Raw genomic sequence first — 18,222 nt, forward strand, 5'->3', positions numbered from 1 at the left:
TGTGGATGATGGGCCTTTCAGACAGATTCAGACCACCTCACAAGTGGGGAGGCAACAGAGAAGCAAGACAGCTCAAGTGGAAAGCTTTACTGGGGACAAAAGATGCACCTGCAAGCACAGACTTAATGGTCTCTAGAGGCCAGGGCCGATGTTGGGAGATAAATGCCCCGGCACCACCTGAATGAGGTCCTGGCAGCGTGTGTTTGCCTGGATACTACAGTTAATTTATTTCCAAAGACGGTGGTTGCCCAGCAAGAGCGAGCTCTTCCTGCAATAAGCCTGAATAAGCCCAGTGGCATTACAAATGCACGGCCACCTGTAATCAAAAGGGCCAAGGGAAGGAAATGCAGTGTGGTAGGTAGAGGCAAGAGGCTGAAAGCTAAGACCCCTGGAGGAGTAATGAGTTGCTTATCAACGCAGTTCAATTCAGACTTGCTTCTAAATGAAAATCTGTATTTTAAGCCCAATATCAGATATTCTCTCCTTGGCTCTGTCCCAGAGCCTCACTGGTCACCAGCCAGCTTTAGCCTGTAGAACTAAAGAAACTTTGAAGGATCCCCCTTCCTTCTCCTTTCCTCCCCTTCCCTTCCTCCATCCTTCCTTTCCTCTTGCCCGCTTCCTTCCAAGAACCAGATCCCTATCTGCAAATGAAATTAACTCGTAGGTACACCAGATCCAAACAGAGGGACCTGAATGAAGGCAGAGCCCTCACCTGTGGCCCTAGGACCTCTCTTTAGAAGCCAAGAGCTCAAGAGCCAGGGCTTGACTCCTCCTGATTTAGTCCTTTTGTTTGACAGGAAACAGAGATTCAGGGCATGAAGTGATTTCCCCAAATGAAACCAAAGGTGCCCTGACCTCCAGTCTAACGTCTGTCACTATAACATATTTCTTTCATGATAGACGTCTGCAACATGACATTAAACAGGTCAGCAAGTAAAATGTGGCTTGGACCGTAGAATGGTCAATATAACTTTAGTTTTCATGGCAAAATCCAAAAAATCTGATTTGGAAAGGAAAAACGGTAGCATAAATAGGACTGACCCTGGGTGGGGCGGGGGGCGGGGGAGAGGAAGCAAACGAAACCACAAAAGTTTAAAAGCAGATTCACCATGTCGTATATTCCTTCCCCCACATTTTCTGGTCATCGTCTGATTAGAAATTGCTAACAGTGAACACAAAGTCCTGTGTAATCAATGGTGTGACCACGGCCAAGACACCCGGGCGTTTTGGGTCTGCTTCCTCCATAACCCGTGAGGATTCTTAATCAAATGGTCTCTAAGGCTCTTCCCTTAGAAGAGCTTGAAGTTTCTCTGAAAGATTATGCTGTGCTCTACCACATGGTACCCATATGGAGAACTTCTGCCCTCATTCATTCTCTATTAGAGCAGATGGACATTAAAGAAAAAGTAGTAAAGTAGGGAGCCAAGGAAGAGAGCATGCCTGCCATACTCCTATTCGTTCTTCAAGCCTCCCCTCAAAATTCCCCTCCTCCATGGATTTTTTTTTTGCCTTGGGCAGATTTTTTTCACTTAACATTTTTTCTCCCTTAAACCAGGTACCAAGAATTATTCACTTGTTTAAATGCCTGGGATCTAACACAGTATCTGGGGCAATAAATCCTCAATGTTCCATAAATAAGATGCTGAGAAATGCTATTATAGTAAAATCCTCACTAGCAAAAAATCATTTGTTGAGGTTGTTTTCTGTCTCTCTCAACCAAACCAAACCAAACCAACTAGACCAAATCCCCAAATCACCACTTTAGAAATGACTTGGCATTGCTAAAATTTGTGAGGGGGGAGAAAAAAACGCTTAAAATGTGGCATTGCAAGAATCCTTTAAAAATCTTCATTTCATTATCTTCAGTGGAGGAAAATCCTGACTTACAGCTCTGAAAGGGAGCAGTGAGCTGAGAGCAACCCCTTTTATTCCATGGTGTAACAACTTCAAGTCCTATCTTTTATATGATTACAAGATATTTAAAAACCTTGCTCTGTTTTTGCAGCTAGTGCAAGTGGGATAAGCTTTGGTTTCTTGCCTTGTATGCTAGAAAAAACAAGAGATTTGGTGCTTGAAAATTCACAGAGGGAAACCTCAATAAATTGAGTTGGGAGGCTAGAAAGGGGAACCCAGAGGAGGGTCACTACCACTCAAATGCCAGCTGCAGGAAGAACTGTCAATTACAGACTTCAACAGATGTGTCAATTACCTACCACAACAGAGGACTCTCCAGCAGGAAAGAATCATGAATTACAGGCCCCCAACAGGGAAAGATGTACCTTGCATCTGTCCTATAAGAAATCCACTACCCCTGCATCTCAGCCAATGAGACAAGCCAGCACCCTGAGCTCTTGACTTTTCTCCAGTGGACTTCCATTCAAACAGCTCCTCCCAACTTCCTCCATCTCCTCCATAAAATGATGTTCCTCTCCTTTGTTTGCTGGGCTTACCTATGGTTTTGCCATAGCTTGTTTATCCAGAATTCCTATTCTTTGTTATTTCCAAATAAACCCATTTTTTTTCCTCGTAAAATAACCACCTGTTCTATTTTTACGGTTAATGGTGCACAGAGTTGGGGTTGCCCGAACCAGTCGTAACAGCACGGAACGGTGCCAAGCCTGGGACTGAAGAAAATGCATGAGAGAACAGACTCACCTTCTTTGACACTCAGTCGTGAGGATTGGTCTGTGTGGGAGGTTGTGTTATAGGCCAGCAGTGAACCTGCAAGGCAAAGCAGAAGCCAGTTATAACAAGATGTTCTTCTGAGATCAAAGGTAGAAGATGGGATGAGAAAGGATGGGGGTAGGGAAGAGGGACAGATGGCTCCTTGAGAGAAAGAGTTACTGGAATCCATCTTGGGGGGAATGTACTGAATTCCTGGAGTTCCCGTCAGAGTAAGTTAGGGCAGAATACTTGCGGGTGGGACACACACAGCCCTCCCCCAGCAGCCACGTTTACGATTCCGAAGTTCTTGGACATCCAAGCCATGTCATGCAGGAGCAAGGACGGGGAGTCTCGCTGTGTGACCATGGGTGAGTCTAGATTTTGATTTCTTCAGTCGAAAAATGAAGGAGTTAAACTACAGCCCGAGTTGGTGAGCTTTTCTTATAAAGACCAGATAGTAAATATTTTAGGCTTTGTGGGTTAAATACAGTTTCTGTTGCACATTCTTCTTTGTTTTTGTTTTGTTTTGTCCGTGGGCCAGAGTTGGCCAGATTCGGGCAGGTTTGGCCTGCAGTTTGTAGTTCTACCACACCCTGGAGGAGAAGCTACACAATTCCGGCCTGCTAGGATACCCTGTGGGTTCACAGGCAGGTCCTTTTACTGGTGGGTGAGGTGCTTAGATATTATTCGTTGTCAGTGGAGGGGAGTGTTGGGAAGGGGCAGGGGGTGGCCGGAGTTCCAGTAGCAACTCTTGGCCTTCCTCTGCAAACGTCTAAGAGAATACAACTGAATGCGAGGCATGCTACATTGACTTTTCTGTCATCCCAGAGGGCTGCTATGCAGTCTCTAAAAATTAAACTTGAAGGCGTAACTACTCATTCCACGCCCTAGTCTAGGCATTTTCAGGGATGATAGTTTTTTTTCTGCTGCATGTAAAAATTCCCCCTTGCCCCTAAAACTAAGCTCGTTCCTTAGTTTCAAAAGAATTCAGGAATTTTGTTTTATAAAACGTAGGCATTTTTGCAGTTCTCCTTGAGGTTCTCCGGAAGGGGGGCGGGGAGGACCTCTGAAGGGCTTTCAAAGACCAGGGCTGGAATATACTTTTACAGCACACGTGATAAGCCTGCCAGAGGTGCTTGAGGCTGGGGAAGTCTTTGAAAATTTTCCCTTCTCTCTGCAGACGGGTGGCTGATTTGGGTGCCAGGGCTGAGGACAGGGGATGGGCTGTCAGACGCTCCTATTTTTAGTCTCCAGTCATGGCAGGGACGCCGGAGCGGAGCTGCTTGCTGCCTCACCCAGCTGTGGGCGTTTGGTTGTGTGCCTCAGAGAAAATGTGTCCCTTCCAGGCCAGGTGACGAGGAAGGGAATTGTATAAGAATGCCCCAACTGCCCGGCACCGATGACTTCTGGCTTGGGTGACTGTCACTGCTAGCCCCGAGAAGGGCTCCAAATAAAAAAGAGGAGGAGTGGAGGTGGTATTGAGACCACAATATGCCAAAGCGTGGACATGCAGACCGTTTTAGAAATGAGCCAGTCTTGGGTGCCTGGGTGGCTCAGATGGGTTAAGCATCTGCCTTCGGCTCAGGTCATGATCCCAGGGTCTTGGGATCGAGCCCCGCATCGCATCGGGCTCTCTACTCAGTTGGGAGCCGGCTTCTCTGTCTCCCTCCACCCCTCTCCCCTGCTCTGCTCTCTCTCAAATAAAATCTTAAAAAAAATAGACACGAGACAGTCACATGCATGTAATATCCCGAAAACCAGATGCATTTGGTTAGTCCAGTCTCAAAAATACCAAGGACCAAGTGAAGCCGGGACAACCTCATTTCATTATAGTTATTATGCAAATGAGAGTTGAAAGTTAGACCTGCCTCTTACCACTGACTAGCTTTGTGACCTCCATCAATTTACCTAATCTCGCTAAGCCCCAGGTTCCTTATATATAAAATGGGCTAATAATAAGATCCACTTAACACGGTTGTTGCGAGGATTGAATAAAATAATACGTGTCAAGTGCTCAAAAAAGATCTTGGTTGCTAGTGAGTATGCAGTAAATGCTAGCTGTTATCATTACTATTTTTACATCCTATCTCCCACAGACACCACAATGACATACAATAAACCCTTTATAAAAGAGCTTGCTGAGCGTTCGTCGTGTCCTCTGGACCTGGAGTTATGAATGGGTTCTGCTGCAATAAGAAATAATCCTCCATGACTGGAAGGAGGTTAAGAAATAGAACCAAACGTTCCAAGGGAATAGAAAAGTAAAAGTCTCAGCAGTAAGACCAAGAATGTCTGCCTCTCTGTCCCTGACATTCTCTCCCTCAGGCTGAAACCTCACGGCTGGAGCAAATAAAGAAAAATGATGGTCTCAGAGGAGCAAACTGCCTGAGTCATTAGTGTAGATTTAGCTGAGAGCACGAAGCTTAGATAAACCACATTTATTAAATTTTCCCCTTGCTGAAAGTTCTTCTTTGGGCACATATGAATTCCACAGGAAACTCCCAGAAAGCCAAGAGAAAGGGTCGTTTGACCCCTGCAAAGCTTGCATGAAATACATATTTCATGGTAACCTAGGAAAAGGATTTCGCCCTGAAGACCGTTTTTGGTTCAAGTTTCACTCCTGGAAGGAGGGGCTGGTTAGGAGCATCTGGCCTCCTTCCCAAGGGACCAACATCCCCTTCTCTTCTCCGATTTTTATTTGACAAGTTCTTCAGGCTACAGAGGATGGCATAGCACACGCTTTTCTTACGGGAATTTGTTCTGATACAAGAAGGTCCTTCCTGGAGTCTGGCCTCCCACTCGGTGGCTCTGGATTTTTTTCTCCCGCTTTCAGGCTCCTTCTGTGCGGGGCTAATGTGAATCCTAATCTTCCCTGACACCATCCTGTCCGAGCGAACAGGCTGTGATGGGCAGAGGGAAGCCAACACTCCTGAATGCAGGAAGCACCACTTTATATCTAGTCTCTCACTTAATCCTTACCCGAGCCCTGTGAAACCAGTATCATGTGCTTCTCCTTTTACACATGAGAACATCAGCATTCAGAGAAGTCAAGTAATCTGCTCAGGGTCACACAGCCAGAAAGCCCAGGAAGCAAGATTCCCATTCTTGTCTATCTGCAAAACCTGTTCTCGGTCCAGCAGACCCCGCGGTCCTCAGGCTAAATCTAAGAAACAGACAAAACTCACGTATGGTGTTGGGAATCAAGACAGTGGTTACCTTTGGGGAGGAAGAAGGGGAGGTGACGGAGAAAGGGTACAAGGGGGCTTCTGATCTCTTCCTTGACCTGGGGGTGCTCATACAAGTGAATGGATTCCCTTTGTGATAGTTTCTTGGGTTGTGCATTTATGATTCTTGCTTGACTCTGTATACTTCCATTAAAATGTGTATTTATTTGCTTATTTACTGTTATTAATGTATGCATGCAGGGATATATATATATATACACACACACACAGTGGTGTATATATACATATGTGTATATATATAGTACACATATACATACAGATACAGGTATGTACATATACACATACATATATGTGTGTCTGTATATGTATTTATCTGCTAATTTGGGGCCCCGAAAAGCACGAAGTGGCTGCTGCTGAGAATGGAGTGCCCCCCCAACAAGTTGAAAGCATAAGGAAAAAATAATTTTCCATTTTGGAGTCCATCCGTCACTGGATATTGTATTAGGGATCTGAAAGAAGATGGAAATGAACAGAGTGAAGCTCTGCAGGTGTGAAGCAGAGCCCCAACAATGGGGCTTTCTTCAGCTCTCCAGTCCCCCAGCCTAACCTGCTCTTCATCTGGGACACCTGGAGCAGGGGAGACAAGGGTCTGGCCCGTGCCAAAGCCTTTGTCTCCTGCCCCGCAGCCTACTGACTGTGGGTCTCCCTTTCTCTGGGCTGCAGTGAACAGCGGCCGGGGTGGGGGGGGAGTTAGTAGTGGGGGGGGCGGGAGGAGGGAGCAGGGAAATAAGGCTCTATGTTCCAACCATAGACCCGGCTGACTACAGAGTCCAGGGGAAATCTGGTCTTTTGTTGTGCCCAGATCCTGTGCTCTTTTACTGGTCAGACCCTGGCCTGGAAGGGATAATACCTCACCAGCTTAATTGCCAGGACCCATCACCTTTGCCCGGCCCTCTGAGGCTGCCGGGGGGAATGCCACAGAATGCAAAATGTGTTTTCCATTAAGTTTAAATTAAAAATGGGAATCAAGATAGATACCTTTTCTGCAATCTCCCTGTCACGCAATATATTTCTTTCTCTGGTGCCACCACAATTGAAAAACACAGGGTCTTAGTATTTTTCACAGGTCAGACTCAGAAACACTCATGCAGCACAACTTTTTGTAAAATGAAAAAAGACTCTTCTTCCTTCTGCCTCTGGATGCTCCAAGCCCAGGACCTTCTGGGTTCCCAGAAACCCCAAACTCCCCCCCCCACCCCGAGAATGAACTGCCAATCCGGACGGCTGTCACTTCCTCTGGGGTCCGGCCCCACTGTGCCTTGTGATGGCCCAATCTCACTTCCCTCAGCCCTCCGACGGTAAATACGGCTCCTGCCAACCGGGGTGTGCCCGACAGAGATACTGGCCGGGCCGCCGGTCAGCTCCAGGGTGTGGGGCGGCGCCGGGAAGAGAGAAGGACAGGGTTAGTGTGGTGATAGGTTTGGCTTTAATCTGCCTCATTCCAGGAGGCCACGGGGAAGTTTCGGAAAGCTTTTATCTCTTGGTACAAATGAACACAGAACATGCTGTGGGGAAAGTGGCCTGGCCCTCCACAGGAAAGCCCCAGGGGACAGAAGGGAACTTAGCTCGAGGTCTGTCTCGGGTCCTCTCACGTCTGCGCATGAGGCTGTGGGCCCGGCTGCAGACTGGGACTTAAGAGGCCTGGGTCTTAGCTACCAGGCTGCTCTCCACTGGCTGTGTATGCCTTTGAACCAGTTTCTAAAGCCCTCCAGACCTCAGTTGCTTTGGCTTTAAAATGGGGATTAGACATGGTTGTCCACGTGGTGTCCACAAGGGGGCGTCCTGCCCATGTGCTGTGAATGCACGCCTGAGCTCTGGTGTCCCTGGGAGACTCCAGAATCATCCCAAGTCCTATGGGCATCCTCCCTGGGCCCCGCCCTCACCAACCTCCTCCAGGGTGGGTGAAGTTACAAAGGGCGGGTGTAGATGGTATGGCCATTCTATCTGGGACTGCTGAAAAGCCAAGGTATGGAGCATAGGCACCTCCAAGGGGGGCAGATAAATCCTAGCATGTCAGGCCATTGAGACAGGGCTTAGGGGCACCCGGGACATTGCTATTTTTTTCTCTTCCCTGGAAAATAACATTTTAAAATTTAAGTTTGCTATTTAACATTTAAAGGTAGCGCTTGCCTCCCAGGCAACCCAAATCAATACTCAAGCACCGTTTGTGAAAGTGTGAATTGGATGCCCGAGCTTCTTATCCTACAAGGTTTCCCTTTTTTCTACGGAAGTCCAGAAAGATCAGATACTCTGGAGGGACGAGAGGGCCTCCAATGTTCTTCCGTTGACTTTCCTTAGCCCTAAGCACCTCCTCCAACTGTGTCGAGGAACTCAGCTCTTTTCTTTTCACCTCTTGCCAAAGTGGACGTGTTTGAACCCCAACCCCCTCTTCGACAAAAGGACAGATGACAAAGCACAAGGAATTAGCACCCCTTTCCCCTGCCTCAACTCAGCTGCCCCAGCCTCTGTCCCCAAAGCACTGGCCTCCCTGCCTCAGCACAAAACATCCGCTGGAAGTAAGTCTGGAAAAACAATAAAGTGTTTGAAGGCAGGGAGTTCCCATCCTGAGAGCAGACAGCCCCCAGGCACATGGCCTGCTGGCAGGGGTCTCAGCTGGCTAACTACCACCCAACACAGAGGGTCCCAGAGGCTACCATGCGAAGCTAGACACCAGTTGAAAAGAAGCAGAATCAAGTTTTTTTTTTTTTTTTGTCCCCACGAAAGTGGATCATTTTAAGTCTAGGTTCCTCAAAAGGCCTTTAGACTATGACAATACTGTGCTGGGGCACGTTTTTTCTTGAACCTTTGCACAGGATTTTAATTTTTGCCTCTGCAGGGAAACATGGTTTTTATATCAACGCTCTCGGAGCACTTTATATTCAGCTGTTTCGTTCAACATTGTATCGCATATGTACTTTGTTCCATCTCCTCTCCACCCTGGAAATTTGCTCCACTAATTAGCTCCTTTCTGGAAACTTCGTATTTTTATTGCTTTGGGGCACCTTCCTCAATATCTACAAATATTTTTAAAAAAAGAAAGAAGGAAAGCTGCAGCAACGCATACTTTTTCTTGCCCTGTTGCCTGTTCCCCCGAAACACCAATCCTCCGGCCTCCACTGCTTCGCCACCTGCTCACTCCTTTGCCCTTTAGTCACCTGTGCCTCTCCGTCATGGTTACATGGACACCCCTATCAAATGACTAGGCCTTTGGGGCAGGTTCTGGTCTCACTTCAGGGTCTGTGGCTTGGGTTCTTCGGTGGTAGGAAATCCTAGCTGGGACTTGAGGGGTTTATGGACCTGCCAGAAAGCAGGCCTGGGAAATCACATGGCATGAATGGCTTTCCTGCACGTCAAGTCAGAATGTGCTCGAACATCTCCCCAACAAAGGTATCTGCCATGGAGCCCCAAACTACTGGTCCCTTAAAGTGTTTGGACATGCTGTCCCTGGTGCTGCTCTCTTCTCCCACAAAGGAAGTAAAGGGGCCAGTGATTCTGGACCACTGATGCCTGAAGAAGCCGAAAAGCAGGCTTCAATGGGCCTTCTTGCTTTGCCGGTCTCTGCTTCTCTCGCCCAGCTTCTGTCGCTCACTCCCACCCCCGGCCCTGCCTGGCTAGCATCGTGGCAGGACTCTGTGCAAAGAATCTTTTTAAAAAAAATTCCGTAAAAACGTGAAAGCTGAGAAATACCGATCATTAGAAAATGTTAATTCTCCAAAGCTCAGGAAAAACTGGGTAGAGAATCGCCCCCTTTTCTGAACTTGTTGTTTCTTGGGCTGACCTCATATTGCAGCAAGACTCAGACATGAGGTAACTGCTCTGGTGTTAACATATACTGCATCATCCACACTCTCACTGGCTACCAGACGCCTCGGAGAGGTGACCAGAGAGCCCGGAGGCACCAGTGGAAACTTCCAAAGGCATTTTTAAAATTTTTAAATTTTATAACCAGCGTGTGTTGCTCCCACATCATGCACTGTTGTAGAATGAGGCAGAAGGTTACAGAGACGGTGACTCTAAAGACCCACTGAAAGATGGGGAGCGAAAGAAGAACTAACCAACCCAGAGCCCAGGAGGCCAGGAAAGCAGCCTGTAGGCTGTAGTATCCAAAGATCTCCGCTTGGAAAGCGTTTGAAAATCATCACGCTCCTTCATTCCAAAGCTTAACTCCTGCAAGATGCCAGGCAGCCTCGGCTACGGACAGCAGATACTGCATCCTGATGTTGCCCGTCTCTCCCTGCTCAGGGCTGACTGTTACAAATCTTCCTTGTAGAAAGAGCCCACATCTGTTTTCCTGCAGCTTCAACTCCCTGATCTCAGTCTGATCTTTTCTGGCCACAGACAAATCCTTCAATACTTGGGGTCATTGATATACCACTGGGCCTGGATTTCTGGTGAAGCGTTAGGGCTGAGGTTATTAGCATGCCTGAAACAATTCTGTTCCTATCTCTGTGTATGTTTAAGACCAAATGAAATTCACATGAAATTGATGGGAGCTTGGTGCCTGAGAACTCTCATACTGGATAAATCTTTTGAGCGATGACATACTTTCTTTCATAAAATCTTGTCCGAAGCTCTTTTCCTTCTTGCTGTGCCAGAAGAAAGTGTCCCAGAGACCCTCGATGCCCAGGACCTCTGCTGTGCTCCCTGTTTGGCTAGCAAGGGTATGTAGCTAGCAGATGGCAAAGGTGGGGTTTGGGTGCGCCAGAGTGACCCCAAGAATAAGAGGAAGTTAATGTGCGTATTTTCAAAACCTTAAATCCTAAATCCATGGATCTAGAGTTTACTGGAGGAACTTTAAATCATTGTGCAGGAAAAATCCCAGCCAGGGTATCCATCTATTTATAATTACAGGGCAAGGCAGTTTCTGGAAAGGGATTCTCATGGATACAGGATGACTACACTCTGGCAGACCCCACTGGGTCACAGCTCCCTACTTTTTCTCCATTCCTTACTGTGTTTCCCTTGACACTACAGGACTGGGTCAGCCCCCTTGCAGAGTCTGTAGGAGCCAAAGTGACCTTGGCAACCTCACAGGCCCGGAGGTGGGTCTCCTGCAGCACCTGCCCAGCCTAACCTGACTGTGGCGGGTAGGGGGGGGGGGGGAGGAGGAATCCTCTTCCTGGATTGGCTGCATGGGAAATCAGTCTTCATTTGGGGCGGGCCTTGCAGAGTCTTCTCCCAGCCCTGGGGACTTGGGTTCCACGCGCGCGGGGGCTCCCTGGCCCACACACAGACAGGACACTTACTTTCCCTGAGATAACTGAGATGTGACAGCAGCACTTCGGTGTTGTAGAGGGAGGTGGCTCGGAGGAAGTCCTCCTTGCTCATTTTACACAGTTCCTTGCCATCCATGTTTTGGAAAAAGGACGTGTCGATCTCCATCAAGCCATACTCCTTTATCGCCCACTCCAGCCACTGCCGTACGTGCTCCTGAGTCCACAGCGTGGGGTCTGCAGGGGAGATGACCTGTTAGCAAGGGCTTGGCCGGCCAGGACCCCCTCCCCTTCACGAAGGCTGGGTAGACCCTCTCTCTCCCCCTCCCTCCCACTCCTCCTCCCCCCTGCACCTCTCTGGCTCCCTCTCCCCCTCTGTCCCCCAGTGGGAAAGTGGGTTCCCTCCCAGATGGTTCCCTCCTAGAACTCCCATCTGGCTGCTCCACATCTGGCACTGCCTGAACCACTCAGCCCCCTGGGGAGGTTCTTAGATGTCTCCCGAGGCATCCTGACAGAACATTCTCTCTAAAGTTTTTAGGGGGCAATTAAAACCTTTGCCTGAGAAATGGTGGCATCAAAATGAAAGTATACACAGTTGCATGGACCCAGGGACCAAAGTCTCTGGAAAGGGAAACCATCTGTATCTTAAGAACATTAGTGATTTCACGGAAGAACACGGATCTCTCCGATGGCTACAGTAAAGGTCGCATATGTATACACTTTTACTGCAATTTCATCTGTATAGTTGGAAAACCCAGTGGTGTTAGCATTTAACATAAATCCAACCTGGGTTTTTCTCCTTGTGGAAACAGCTGTGCTGAAATCTCTACCAGATCATCCTCAAAACATTTTTATGATATTGAAGTCCCCAAAGATGAGAAAAAGTATTGGAGAAAGAAAACCTTTCAGGCCTTTAGCCTTTGAGTGAACATAAATAATGTAATGATTGAGGTCATCTCCAGCTAGGACCCTCACAGCTCCTTTTTGGCTAGGTGTGTGTGTCAGGAGGTGTGTATAATATTTTGAGTGCTAGTGATGAGTTCCAGCAAATTCCATAGCAGGTAGAGCACTTGTATCTTATCACTTATCACTTATCACAGGCTGGACGCCATCTCTTTCCTTGGCGACCAATTGTTAGCAAATCCAATAAACACCTTAGATATGCCCATCATAAAAAAAATACCCATCATACAAGAAAACTACCTGGCTCTTGGTCACATGAAAGATCTGTCCGTATGAAACATTTAGGCGGGAAACCACATACTTAAGCAACAGATTTTGTGGTGGTAGTTAAAGGAATCATGGGTGGAGGGAAATAGTGTGAACTTGGAGAGTCTCGGAAGGCTTCCTGGAGGAGGGGAGGAGACTTGACATTGTAGGTCTGCTGTCAGCTCCCGGCTTCTACTGGGCCTGCTTTATTAGCATGTTTACTTGGTAGGAATATCTATGCTGCTTCTCAACCTCCTCACCCTCCCATTCTAAGAGTCTGTGAATGTTCTCGGCAAAAATGGGGACCAGGTTTGAATGATGAGGAGTGACCATGGGAAAGGAAGCAAGGTTCTGTTGCCTTCCTCACACCAGATGCAAATTCCCCAGCACTTTTACTCAGAGCTTCTGCTGATTGCCCTCGTTTGCCATGGGTTCTCCATTCCTCCTTGGTTTTTATATGTGAGTATGTGGGTGGCAGGGGCTGAGTCCGCTTTGCAAAGCGCCCAGCCTCCGCCCAGGTGTGGGAGGGGGGTTGCCATATTGGTGCTGGAGGTAGAGGAGCTGGCCAGAGAGGAGAGAGTAGAATGTGGAGTTACGGGTCACAGGCTGCTGTGACCCCAGATTTGGGGTGCCTACTGTGTGCAGCTGCCCCACATGTCCCATTTTTCACATAGCTAGAAAACCCAGCAAAATGGCTTTTATCTTCACTTTGCGATAGAAAGCGGAGTTTTGAAAGATGCAGTCCCTAGCTCAAACTTAAGTCTTCCTAGGACTTCGCTTAGTGGATGGGGTGGGTCCCCCTGACCCAAAGCCCCTCCTCTTGCCTTTTCATGATCCTGCCTTAACTCATCTGTGAACTGCTCTGCTATTACGCCAAATAACAGAGCTCCTCCTAACGGTTCGTTGTACATTGTACAAGTTCAAGTCCATATGCATCTCTCTCTCTCTCTCTCTCACATAAATTTCTTGGTTTGTTTTCCTCTCCAGAAACAATTAGGCATGGACCATTGGTAAATAGAAATATTTTGTACCATTTCAGAATTCTAAAGAAAAATGGCAAAGGTAGGGCTTGGGTTACACAGCATTTTATTCATCTGATCTCCTTTGCTTCTCCTAATTCCTCACTTTTAGTATTCGAGGTCTCAAATTCAATTTTACACCATATATTTAATTTATTTTATTATTTCCTCTCTTGCTTTGGGCTCTATCACAATATTATTTCTCTCCCTTTACAGCACAATGAATTATAAATCTTCTACTCTGGATCATGCTAAACTCTTCCAAATGTATTTCCTGGATGATTTAGTCCTAGTTTCTTCCCATCTGAACCTGAAACTGGTGATTAACCAGGGCCCTCATTTATACTTGTCTTAAAAATCCCACCATAAATTCAATCAGTTGTTCCACAAATGTTTTATTGCCTTGATTTGTGGACTCACCCAAATGAGACTTTCCCTCATGTCCAGGAGGCTGGCCTGGAGGAATCCAAAATGTCTAAGGATAATGTTTAAAGATCTCACCAGAGGTAAAATAATGAAGTAAATCCATAGCTAGTGAATTCATGACAAGAAATGCTTTAAAGACCCTGTGGCATGAATTTACACTATCATCACGATTACTGCTACGGTTACCTTGGTCCACTGAGGACTGACATTTTGATATTTCTTTTGAAAGCATTTCGATACCAGTTCAGAGTTGAAGGGTCAACTGAGCATTGTGGCCATATTTGCCCCCTCTCACCTCCCAAAAGTGACTGCAGAAATGAGATGGTTATCGACGTTTGGTTCAGAGACAATCTCTGATCCCCTAAGTCTTCGGTGCTCAAGACTGCCTTCCCATGCTGGCCACGGTTGGGGTGAAGCAGGGCAGCTTGATGCCAGGTGAGCAAAGGCCTGGTGAGGTTTGGCTCTGCTTAGGGGAGAACAGGGAAGTTCCTACCACATCAGCTCTACTATTGTTTCATCGTTTGCTTTTTTGATGAGAAGGGAGAGACATGGTTTTCTTGGACCTTACCAATGCACCTGAGCTAAACTTTCCTGCTGTCCTGAAGGAGGGAGGAGATTAAATGTTAAATGATAGAAGTAATGGAATGTAGAGAAAGCAGTTCACATGGTGCCTGGCACCTGCAAAGTGCTCAGAGAATGGGAGCTATTCTTCCTCTTCCTTTGTGAAGTCACATGCTTGTGGAAGAAGGAAATTCAAACTCCTTTGCGAACAGTTTTCAAGTCCTATGGGGCACTGTAGGAAGAGGCCCCATTAGCCCAGCTTCTCCTGCCTCACTGGCTCTCACACCTCGCACCCCCCGCCCCCACCATCTTGCATTTGGCCCAGAGCACAGGGATGCGGCCGTGGTCCTCAGAGATGGTGAGACACAGCTTGCCGTGGAAAATAAATACAAAAGGGCATCGGGAGGAGAGGCTCATTACAAAACCATGCCTTCCAGACCAACAAGCAAATTCCTTTGCATTACCTCAAAGAGATAGCTAATCCTTTGCCCTCAGACACAACTGCATCTACACTTTTCCAAATGGAAGGGGTTTTGCCTTTTTGGTCATGTTATTTTGGTAAGATTAGTTGTAATCCCTGCCCTGTAATTCACTTTGCTTAAGATTTGGACGTTCTTGCTCCTTCCACCTGGCACCAACTCTACATGTTGTAGTTTTCAAACCCCCTTTCTGACCAGGCTGCTGAGCTTGCTGCTCTAGCCGAGGTGGAGTGTCCAGCCAGGGGACTGAAGGCTTGAACAAGGATTTTATTTTCTGTAACCAACAGCACCAATACCTAGGAAAAATAGGCTATTTTTACATAATGACCTAACTTGCTGCACACGTTAAGGCGCTCCATTTGTTAAATATAGTTATTTCTATTTTGAAACTGAAAAAACTGGTTGTAATTTTGGAAAGGTGGGACCCTGCGGATGCCAGGAAGTACATGCCTGATGGACATGACAGACCTCTGGAGCCACCCTTCTCCTTCAAGGCGAGGGCGGGCCCGTCGGGAGTTCCTGGGACTCCTTTGGGATTCAGACGGCCTTGCCTCTGTCCCCTTTTGCAGGCCTCATCCTGGGGGACCAGGCCCCCCGGGGGAGAGTCTGTGCTGTGACCTGTTTGAGAGTCCTGGTGACCCGGGGGATGCTATCTTGAAGGACAGTTGGAAGGAAGTGAGAAATGCAGCTTTCCTAAGTAGGCATTTCCACAGGGAAGAGGGTACCAGGTAAAGGTCTAGATGTCCACTGGACAAGCCTGCCCTCCAACTCCTAGCGCAGAAAAGGGAGGACACGGATGCCAGCCGGCAGCCTGGTTCCCAAAGTACCTGCGGGGACGATGACTCTCCTCTCGTTGGTGGTCATGTTCGGAGGAGGGGGGCCGTTCTTCTCGTCCATGTAGCTGTTGTAGTTCATGGCGTTGGGCTCGTTTCCACCAACTAGCTTGCTGCATTTGCTAACACTGCAGTCCACCGGAGACTCCCTGGAGTGAGAGGACACAAAGCCCAGAGGAAGTCATCACTGCAGCTTCCATCAGCCCAGCGTGGGCAGACAACCGTGGCGCCGTGTCCCAGCCCCACCTGGTGTAATGCTGTTGCTGCTGCCTTACTTCTCTCCTCCACGCCGCCACCAGAGTCTTCTTCGAATCCCAGCCCAGTCCTATAATTACGGTACTCAAAAGCTTTTGGCAGATCCTCACTGGCCTCGGACTACAGTCTGGACTTCTTAGGACGGTGCTGCAACCCTCCCAATCTGACTGCGGCTGACATTTTTAACCTTGTCGCCAGGCAACCTGCACTCTGGCCGCATGTGCCCCCACCCGGCCCCCAGGTGGCCCCCAGGTGGCCCCCAGGTAGGCCTCCGCACCCCACATGGTGCTCTGTCTGCCTTGGTTCTAGCACTGGTCACACCGTGGGATCATTAGCGTGGCGGGAGCTCTTCCCCTGGCTGGATTGGGAATTTCTGAGAGGTTGACATTCCTTTCTCCTTTAAACCTCAGGGTGTTAGGTAGAGCCTTCCAGAGGAGATGAGTGATCGATGTTTTCTGAGTGGACTCTATCTATTGCATGTATATGATTTTAATGCATTTCTCGTACACTGTTCTATCTGAATTTCCCAATACCCCTCCAAGGTAGCCATGGCAAGGGTTCATATCTCCACTTTATGGTTAAGGAAATTGAGAGGTGAGGTGACTGGCCCAGGGTCACAGAGCTAGTAAAAGTGGACACAGAACTCAGGTCTTTGGTGTTAAGCTTTCCTATCAAAACACACATGCAGGCATGCCTGGCTGGCTCAGATGGTAAAGCATATGACTCTCGATCTTGGGGTCCTGAGTTCGAGCCCCACATTGGGCAGAGAGTTTACTTTAAAACACACACATACACATGCACGCACGCCCACAAACGAGCTGGTTGCTGCACGAAGGAATAGAATTCAAGAACTTCAACCTGATAGGTTGTGGCCCTGGTGGCAGGCTGCAGCTCTGGCCACCATGCTCACAGAAGAACCATAAGGAACTGCAGAAGGGAAAAATCATCCAACCCAGCCTTGATGTCCGTAGCCCAGTTGGAGGCTGTTCCCTGGCATCAGCCCAGCCCTGAGCAGCTGTCTGGAGATCTAAGCTGACACCCCACTTGTGGCCCCCCAGAGCCCCCCAGAGCCCGGGGGTAGGCTGGCAGAATGCTCCACACCGCCCCCCGCCAAGCCTGGTATCATGGTCTCCGCCCCCCTCCAGCGTGCCCAGGGGAAGTGCCATCCCACCTTTCCATTCAGCCACTGCAGCTGGGGACGACTGGAAGGCCCCGGAGAGGCTGCTGCCGCGGTCACACAGTGCAGGAAGCATCAGACCTGGGACACAGCCAGTTCTCTCAAGAGCTCCAAACCAGGCCTTTCAGACCAAGGAGTTCAGATAAGGTTCAGATTACAGCGGCCCAACCTTGGGCCGCAGAAAGACTCCAGGCTTTCCAAAGCCCTGGCCGCTGCCCTCCTTACTCTGCCCTGGGCAGGGACCAACCATCCTGAGGACTTAAGGAGCCAGGTTGTGCCAGGAGGGCCTCGCCCATCCCGTGGCTGGTGGCCGCACTCCAGAGGCAGGGAGGGCAGTCCTGATCGCAGAGGAAAGGAGGAACAGCACCCGGGGGGGCGGGCGCTCAGGCAGGGCAGGGGGGCCAGAGCACATTCAATAAAGACAATTAAATGAATTTGTTTCTTAATCTGAAAGGAAAAAAAATATTGAAGATCACTTATCATAGCTGGGAGATAAATGGTCCACTGAGATATTAGAAGTCAGACGGTAATTTTTTCCTGATGTCTTACAGAGGGGAACATGGGCTGAAAATGAAAATAAGATGTATAACTTACACATGTTAGAATTTAAGGTTTTACTATTCGCCTACTGTTTTTCCAGGCAGAGAACCAAGAACCAGCCGTCAGAGCCCCAGATTGTTGAAGGTTTAATGTCCCCATGGCAGTCTGAGGGGAGGCAGTAGCACATCAGGGCTTTTCACCAGTTTGGCCCTCTGGCTTCTGCTGCTGAAGGCCTTGGCCGGCCGTGAAGCGGACCCAGCAAGACCCTGGGGGGGATGTCCGAGCTGAGCCCGCGCCCCCGCGCGCCGCGTCCCCCCTCCACCGCCCTCCTTTTGGCTAACCGCGGGCGCGCGCCTGCGCACACTCGCCCACACGCCCACAGCGCGCCCACGCACCCATGCGTGCACGCCCACGCAGACACGGGCACACCCCCGGCATACGTGTGCACGCGCGCGCGCGCGCACACACACACGCACATACACCCGAGACGCACACACACACCCGACACACACACACACACACCCCGCCACGGCCTGGCAGCCTTCACACATTCACACATACACACACACACACACACACACACACACACACCCGCCACGGC

At 48.7% G+C, this 18,222-nt stretch overlaps 1 protein-coding gene across 8 annotated transcripts in view; it reads right to left on the reverse strand.

Annotated features, from left to right (window-relative positions):
• Nucleotides 1-18,222, reverse strand: part of FLI1 (Fli-1 proto-oncogene, ETS transcription factor) — a 123,726-nt gene that overhangs the window by 27,463 nt on the left and 78,041 nt on the right. For 7 of the 8 annotated variants that reach the window (XM_081799104.1, XM_081799102.1, XM_081799101.1 and 4 more), the window contains 3 exons: nt 15,644-15,798; nt 11,156-11,359; nt 2,656-2,721 (listed from right to left, as the gene is read on the reverse strand). In XM_081799104.1, the coding sequence (XP_081655230.1) occupies nt 2,656-2,721; nt 11,156-11,359; nt 15,644-15,798 (425 nt within the window). Of the gene's footprint in view, nt 1-2,655; nt 2,722-11,155; nt 11,360-15,643; nt 15,799-17,075; nt 17,883-18,222 lie in introns of those variants that run through there. The other variant, XM_081799108.1, reaches the window with a different exon arrangement.

Source organism: Leptonychotes weddellii, chromosome 11, assembly GCF_054177405.1.
Source record: "Leptonychotes weddellii isolate Sample4059 chromosome 11, ASM5417740v2, whole genome shotgun sequence".
NCBI lineage: Eukaryota > Metazoa > Chordata > Mammalia > Carnivora > Phocidae > Leptonychotes > Leptonychotes weddellii.